This window comes from Poecilia formosa, unplaced genomic scaffold, assembly GCF_000485575.1.
Source record: "Poecilia formosa unplaced genomic scaffold, Poecilia_formosa-5.1.2 Scaffold823, whole genome shotgun sequence".
NCBI classification, from domain to species: domain Eukaryota; kingdom Metazoa; phylum Chordata; class Actinopteri; order Cyprinodontiformes; family Poeciliidae; genus Poecilia; species Poecilia formosa.
In genome coordinates, this window is record NW_006800762.1 from 28,540 (window position 1) to 37,217 (window position 8,678).

Here is an 8,678-nt window from a genome sequence, read left to right on the forward strand (position 1 = left end):
CTGCTGCTCCAGTTTTCATTTTCATCATAGTTTACTGGTTTACTGGTTTATATTACTGGTTTATTTTCCTGCTAGGTGTAAATAAAATGCAGAAGTGCAGCTTTAATTCTGGCTCTGAACACACAGATTCCCCTGTGGCATTATGGGTAATCTGTGAAATGGGTTGAAGAATCGAACTTTGTGGTGAGATCAAGGAAAACTGAGCTGAGCTGGATTAAAATCTGGACCGGTTACAGTGAGGCAGAGGTGTCCAAAGTGCGGCTCAGGGGCCGTTTGCGGCCCTTGAAGTGATTTTGCACGGCCCTAAAGTGTGACACAAGTTTTAGTTTTTAATTTGATTTAATTTGTAAAAACCATTTTTACTAAATGAAGACTTGGGCGTTCCTTTTTAATGAGCTTTTCAAAATAAAGCAAGAGTGAACCAAAACACAAAAATGTAGAATAATACGATCAAGCTGAAAAAAATTAAGATTTTTTTCTAATTTGTCAAACCTGCAAAACCTTTTTCATGTTTTAAATCTTCAATAAGCCCAGAGAAATGTGATCGCCATCATGTTCAGCAAAATAGTTTTTACAAAAACAAAAACATTAAGAAGTTTGTCTGAGTTTGAGTCCGACCCAAACCGACCCGGCAGAACCGCTTTACTCACTCTCCAGGTTTCCTGCCAGCAGGTAGAGCCAGGTGAGCAGGACGACGGCAGTCAGAGACGCCACCAGCAGCTTCAGGCGCCCGCGGCACAGCAGGTGCATGATGGGACGGCGGCGATCGGGTCGGGTCGGGTGCTCAGGTGGGGCTCAGTCCGTCTTCAGCTCCCTGCAGCATCCTTTCATCTGAGGAGACACAACGGGTCAGAACCAGAGTTACTAAAACACAAGAAACATTTTCAATAACTGAATGAAACTTTAACTGGGACTAAACTGTGTTCAGAAAACTAAAACCTGCTGAAATCATAGATATTTATCCTTTTTTGTGTTTATGAATCCATTTACTGGACTTTCAAACTGACGTAAAACTATTATTTTTTCACCACAAAGCAGTTCAGCTAAGCTAATCTGCAAAATGGCGGCAGCAAAAGGAGGGAGGAAACTCCAGTCAGCTGATTGTTCAACATCAACTGGATGAAATTTTTACATTTCTGTTGAGTTTTCAACCGATCCATGTGAACATAATCACAAAACCAAAATTACTCAGAAATGAACCAAAGAGTGAAAAAACAACTAAAACTAAAAATGAAACAATATTTAAAACAAACACTGTAAAAACTAATTTAAACTAACCAAGTTAAACAAACAAAATAAAACTATAATGAAAAACGTTTTTAATAATTCTGGTCTGAACACAGGAAGTGGTTCATCAGACACACTTTCCTCCCAGTTCGGTTGGGAATTAAAAATAATCCCTGGGATTAAACATCTGTTTTACATCATCAGCCAAAAGACAGAAACCAGCAACATTTACACTCATGAACCAAAACAAGAAGATTTACAACAAACTTTAGTTTATGTTGAAAAAAAAACCTCAAACAAAAGTTAGGAGGGAAATTTGAGATCCAGTCTAGTTTTCCTGATTTCCCTCCCTGTGTATTTAAACCCACCTGTTGTCTTTGTCTCATGTCAGTTGTTGTTTTACGTCTCTGCTCTGAACTGCTAAGTCCTGGTTAGCGTTAGCTCTCGTTGTCAGTGTATCAGCTGCTACCGGTGATTAGCTGTGTGCTAACTCTCTGCCGCGCCGCCTGTGTTGGACTGTTTGAGCTTCATCATTAAATTCATCATCTGGGTCTCAGCGTCGTCCTCACCACCTCTCATTCACCACATCATGACGAGGACATATTTAATATAAACATGTTGGAATGAGAGTTTTAAAGTCGTGAAGAAACAGTTGGAAAAACAAAAAACTCAACGACAAATGCAGAAAATTATTGTAAAGTTACAGAAACAAGAAAAAAAGTCAGGGACTGTGAGGCGGCTAATTTCAGATTACAAATCAGATTTTTGGAGGTTAAAGGCAAAATAAATGATTTTTAATTCTGCATGAAGCATCGAATCCAGGAGTTTGTTTCCTTTGGCAGAGCGGAGATAAGGAAGTCTGTAGATGTCAACGCTACGCTGGTTTCCACTTGGTCCTGCATTTTAGGATGTTTGAACTATAAATAGGGAGCCTGATCTGGTTCTTAAAAACACGGGACTGTTACCTACGTTCAGACGCTGGTGGTACTGGAAACTTGTACTTACTTTTCAGAGTAGTTTTACTGCACTGTACTTTTTTCTTTTACTTCAGTAATATTATTATTGCTGCTCTTACTTGCGTAGATTAATTTAAAGAAACTCCACAGATTGGAAATATTAGATTCTTAAATTTATTCAATGTATGACCTAATATTTATGCACATTTGAGCCTAATTAACATTTCATACATGTCACTGTTTACATCATAATTGTTCATTTTGTATTACATGGTCATGTTGCATACAGGTCTGTATAAAACCCGTTTCTGCTGGTCTGCAGGCGGTTCGCTGGAATCACTGATAACTGCAGAACAAAGAGGAACACGAGTTCCTTCAGAGTGACGCAGCATTAAACGCAGCACAAATATCTGCTTGTCTTGTGGCTCAAAGGAGAGCAGAAAGCCCTCCAACGCTCATTTAAACTTCCCAAGTATGATTTATGAGTTAATTAGAGAGGCTGATGTATGCGCTGGATGCCGTCAGGAGCCATGAAAGCTGCTGAGACGGCCAAGAAAAGAAGACGAATGGAGAGCAAAGATTAGGAGAAAGAGGTGAAGAGGTGACGGGAATTACTGGAAGGAGAAAAGGACAAAGAGTGGAGAAAAAGGGAATAAAGGAGCGGAGAGATAAATACAGCGAACAGGGAAGGTGAAAGGAGGAGAGGCGATAAAAGGAAAAGCAAAGATTAAACGGAGCGAAGGCAGAAAGATTAGACGACAGAGAAAACAAAGAGGGAGCGATAAACCGGAGCAGATAATAAACAGGAAGATTCTGTTCAGCAGATTAAATAAGCAGAGAGGAGACGGTGGAGGTGATAAACCGGGCCGGGACAGAACCCGGATAACCCGCCTCTAATTACGACAATAAAACCCAAACGACTGGCTGACAGAGGCCGGCGCCGCGGGCGCCAAGTTAAAACGCAGCAGCAACGACCGGACCGATTCCAGAACCCCGAGCCCAGAAAAACCCAGAAACACAGAGAGAGTCGGGTCAGAGGAACAACAAAAACACAGAGGGAAGATCTGATGTGGGTTCGTTTCTCTGGAGTTTAGATCCAAAGGAAGAACGTCCAGGTGGGCAGGGAGGCAGAAGTTCTGCCGGACCGGACCGGACCGGACCGGGATTTTAACTGACAGATCAGAACCAAGCAGAGCTGTGAAACTGAAGGTTTGTTTCTAAAGCCAAAGTCACCATAATATTCAAGCTCTGCCACAGATTCTGACTTTGACTAGGCCATTCTGACCCATTAATAGCTCCGATGTAAACCGCCCCATCAGGGCGGGGCCAGAGTTAATAAATGATATTTATTTAAATCTTATTGCCGTTTCTGTTTCTGGAGGGTCTTCCATTAAAGCCAGACATGTGGAGCAACCGAGTGGAACGGCCCAGTCAAAGTCCAACTGAGAGTGTGTGGTGAGACGATGAAGAGGACGAACTCACACACTTCCTCTTCCAGCCTGGGTTTTCCCGGCGTTCCGAGCTGCAGCAGCAGCCGAACGGGATGGTAATGAAATTACGGGCCTGAAGCGGCGCGGCGGTTCGGGTCTGCGGCGCTGCTCTGAGCACGGAGCTCGTCACCGGGACGACGGCTCTGATTAGCAGAATAATCAGCAGGCGCTTCTTCCATTAGAGCAGATAAGAGAGCAGAGCAGCAATCAACTCCCCTCACGCTCTGCGCTGACCTCCCTGACCTCTGAAGAGGAGCTCCGCCTCCTGACACCAGATTCTGATCTGCTCCAAAAAAACCCGTTTCAAGATTAAACTCCCTGAGATCATCCCTCCTGTCTTCTAATCATCGCTCTCTGTGCCAGCAGGAGGCGCTGTAATGAGGTCTTTCTCTCTCTGACCCTTAATTATCTGCCTTGATCTGAACCGAGACGTCAGGCTGAATTTCACAGGCAGCTGGAGTTAAAAGTGACCGTGACGAGCCGAGCAGAGAAGGGTCGGAGGTCATGTCAAGGGACGGGTCGGGACTTTCAGGAACCGACCTCTGAATAACGGCTTTACAGACGAATCAGTCGGGATCCGACCCAAACGGCCCTCCTGCTTCCTGATCCTGCGTTTCCCTCACAAACACCTCCTCCTTTCCAAACTTTTATTTCCAGTTAATGTTTGACCCATTTTTAAAACTCTAACTTTAAATTTCACTGTGAATTTACAGCAGATATTTCTACAGCAAAACAAGCCTGGAATAAAACATTAAAACTCGGTTTGTTCAGTGAAACCGCGGCTGAACAAACCGTTTCTGCAGCCAACAAAACCTCAACCTCACTTAAAGACAATAACCGACATGTACAGATATTTATATATCTATAGAAATAAACATCAGTTAAAGTCAGCCCAGTTTTACTTACTGATACTTAAAAAAGACAAATACAGACACAGATGCTAATGGCATCATTTCATCCATCCGTAGTCAAACGTTCAGTATTGTGGTTTTAAAAGCAGATTATCTTTAAAATCAGATTATTATTGATTATTATGATAACGAGGCCGTCTAACTTAAAGACTCACCAATAAAATGCTAAAAACACCAGAGGAAACATCAGGTTGTTTACTGCAACTCCAAATGTCTGCTAAATTGCTCGACGTGCCATTTTTTAAATAAAACTCAACACAAATAGTCTTTTTACAGAGTTTAATATATTTTGAGAGAACCAGACATTTCCAGCCTGAATCTTTCTGGGGTATGAATAATTGTGGACTGAAGTGAATCTGAAACTTTCAGTCAGGACTGAAATGATTTCTGCTTCCTGAGCCTCAGACGACTTTAACTTTTTATTTGTTTTAAATTAGCATTTTAATGTTTCTTTTTATTCTTTTTAAAGTAACTTCAGCTGTAGCAAAAAACTCCAGCTTTTAAAATGTTTGATCAGCGATTTATTTTTTATTATATTGACGTTTCATCAACATGTTCCAGATGTTCCCAGAATTTAATCTTTGCTTCCCGTCTTTTTGTCGACGCAGCAGATTCTGCTGAATGTCTCCATGTTTTTATCCTTCACAGGATAAAAATAAAAACCATAAGAAACGTGGACTTTGTGAGGAACGGTTCCTCAGACATGAACAGAACGGTTCTTATCGGCCCGTCCGGCTCTGTTGGCTCTAAGATCCAGTTTTAGATATTTAAACGATGCAGCAGGTTCCTGCAGAACAGGATCTGTTACATCTGCAGCTGGAGGATCTGTGATTGTTTATAATTTCAGTTTTTGAACCCTAAAGTCAACAAAGCAACAGCTTTGAAACGAGGAACGTCAGTCAGAGTGGAGCTTTGATCATAATCTGTAAAATAAAAAGAGAAAACAACCAAAAGTTGACGGAAACCTGATGGCCGATCCGATCGGCTCAGTGGAGAAACTCCAGGCTGGACAGGAAGGAACAACGTCTGATCCGGAAGATCCGGGTCGGATTTTACTCAAAGCTTGTCCAGATGTAGTCGCGTCTTTATAAAAACTAAATATCACTGAAATATTGTTAAAAAAAACAAACATTGTAAATGGGGTCAGTTTCTGAAAAGTTTTCATCCACAGGAAACAAATCCGTTGTTTTAAACATGCCAGACCAACAGGGGGCAGTGTAGCGCAAACCCAAGTCAGCCAATCAGATTGCTTCGTAAACTACGACTTCCTGTTAGGAAAAGCTGCAAACTTTCAATTCAATTTCCCAGAAATCAACGTGCAAATCTGAGAACGTCAGAGATTTACTGGACGTGTTTTTATTAACCTGTGAGGTTGTGAATGTCTCTGAGTTGGTTCTGGAGAAATAAACTCTAAAAAAACTTCACTTTGCCAATTAAGAAACTAGTTTTTAAGTTTCAGAGTTTGTAACGTTATTGTTGCTGCTTTGCTGCAAAAATTCACTCGACTTGAAAGAAGTTTGACTTGCAGAGAAAAACCAGATTATACTTTATTTTATGCAAAGAAAAAGAAGATTTATGATCCGTTTTCTGTTAAAATATGAAAACAAATCCTCCTTAGAAAAGAGATTTGAAATTGCAGAAAAACATTTTTCTGTTCGCAGTTTGATGATGTTAATGTTTTGACCAGATGAAATGTAAGTTTATTCACATTCTGAGGTGATGTTTTCTTCTGATGCATGTGGATTATGTTCAGTGTGTTGGATGGAGACTGGAACAGAGTTTGTTCAGCGAATCATTTTTCAGCATGTGAGGACAAGTCGGCTGGTCGTCACTTCCTGACTTCCAGTTAAACCAAAGAAGGTAAAAGAAAAAACCCTCCAAAAGCCACAAATCCACCGACCGCCTGCAGAGGAACGAGAGCGAAGCGGCGTCGCACGTTTCGCTTCTAACTCACGAGATCCACAGAAACGAGGGATTCAAACCTCCGATCGTCTTCTGAAGGTTTCAGGGCAGAAGAGCAGAAACGCGGAGCTGCAGGAACCGCAGCAGGAAAACAGTCGGAGGCGTTTCGACCTGCTGGATGCCTGGAAACGGATCGAAGCTTAAACAGGTGGGCCGGCTCTGCAGCGTTTCTGCAGCGCGGTGAGTGGAAACAGGAAGAAACCAGAGCAAACTGCTTAGAGGACAGAAATGGCAGCCGTGACCTTTGCCCCCACCTTCCCACCTGGATATTTCCCGTCCTGCGATCCAAGTCCAGCCGCTCAGCTCTTCCTCCTCAGGATCTTCCTCAGCCCCGACTCGTCCAGGATCTGCAGACCTTCGTCCCACTGCTTCCTCCTCTGCGGCTCCTTCGTGTCCTCCTCCTCCTCCTCTCTCTCCTCCTCTTCCTTGCACACCAACAGGCCATAAATCTCCTCCACCTCCCAGGAAACTGCTCCGATTTCAGCCCCACGCCCTTTTTTTCCCACTTTATGGAGAAAAGAACGGATCATCCCTGCCGGGGAGGAGCGGTGTCACCTTACATTGCCGGGAACAACAGAGGGGCATTGTGGGGGATTTCTTCCTGCGCTGTGGAATGCACCGGTCCCCTCTGAGGCCTCGTTCGCTTCTTTTCAGCATCATAAACTGTTAAATAGTTTATGTCTCCTCCAGGAAGCACGGCTTTCTCTGGACGGAGCGTCTCCACATTTGATTGAAGAACCGTCTGATCCTCCTCTGTTCAGCACAGGAAGGCCGTTTATCCAGGCAGATTAAAGGATTCCTCTCCTCATCCTGGTAAAAAGACACCTTATCATTTATAAACACCGCTTTACGCAACAGGTGGCGTCTGTGAACGCTCCTTAAAGGCGACTGGAGGTTAAACCCACCGATTCTCAGCAAAAACTTCATTCCCAACCAAATGTGACCATTTACTAACAGGAATCTCACCGTTTCCATTGTATTTCATATTAAAGTAATAAACAAAACCAAGAATTGTTAGATAAAACCTTTAATGTTTACTGTGTGGCGTCTTTTATGAGTATTTTTGTTTTTAATCAGTCAGGTTTATTTGTGTTGCACGTTCAGAGTTCCAAGTCAAAAATCAACTGAAACATGAAATTCTTCCGTCATCAGAGATCAAAATGTTTCATTTATTATGAATCAAAGAAACTCCAACCAGCTGGGTTTCAGTCTGGATGTAAAGGAACTCAGTGTTTCGGCTGTTTTTCAGTTTTCTGGAGGTTTGTTCCAGATTTGTGGTGCATAGAAGCTGAATGCTGCTTCTCCACATTTGGTTCTGGTTCTGGATGCAGAGCAGAACCAGAATGTGCTTTTTAAATAAACTGATCTAATCTGAATCTAAAGCATCGACCCGATGCCGATATTATGGATGTTCTGATGGACATTCTGGATCGACCCGTCCAGCTCGTCTCCTCAGAGCTGAAGGTTTTTAACCTGAAATCAACATTCAGAGATCAGAGCTGAGCGACGCTCCACTCAGGGTTTTCATGTTCCTCCTCTGTGGAAGCTTCAGACCGGCTGCAGGTTTCATGCAGAACCTGCTCAGGAACCCGGCGGCCATGTTGGTTTAGTCTGGAGCCCGGAGGTTCTGCACCGTAAACACACCATGAGGGAGCGTCGGCTCCACCAGCACAGACACACACAGACGTCGGGTCCAGTGGAAACGAATCCTCCTCTCCAACCAGCAGAGGTCAGCAGGTCAACAACACCTTCCTCTGTTTACTCAGAGGAACACTGACCCGGCTCGCCCCTCCCCAGCCTGCTGCTGGGAGCCGGATCAGGTAACGGACCCCAGACGACCCGACAGTCCAGCACCGACACTTCGCTGCTCGTTATGAAGTCAGAGGTCAGATCTACCGTCCCACAGAGATGGGGGGGGGTTTCCTGGCCAGCATGCAGCCTGGGTGAGATTTACTGTTTGCTTCTTCCATTACCGACTCTGAACTATAAATAAACCGTCTGATCTCATTCAGAAACCCACTGATGATCGTTTCCTGTAACGTCTGGAGCTGAAAGAGTTAAACTTTGAGACGGGAACATTTACCGCCAGAGTCCACACACAAACCGGGGCGCGCGCACACACACACAGACAG

At 43.5% G+C, this 8,678-nt stretch overlaps 1 protein-coding gene across 4 annotated transcripts in view; it reads right to left on the reverse strand.

Annotated features, from left to right (window-relative positions):
- The window catches only part of large2 (LARGE xylosyl- and glucuronyltransferase 2), a 59,999-nt gene that overhangs the window by 12,229 nt on the left and 39,092 nt on the right, over positions 1-8,678 (reverse strand). For 3 of the 4 annotated variants that reach the window (XM_016666867.1, XM_007543432.2, XM_007543433.2), the window contains one exon: positions 651-831. In XM_016666867.1, the coding sequence (XP_016522353.1) occupies positions 651-750 (100 nt within the window). In that variant the 5' untranslated portion in view covers positions 751-831. Of the gene's footprint in view, positions 1-650; positions 832-6,808; positions 7,758-8,678 lie in introns of those variants that run through there. The other variant, XM_007543435.2, reaches the window with a different exon arrangement.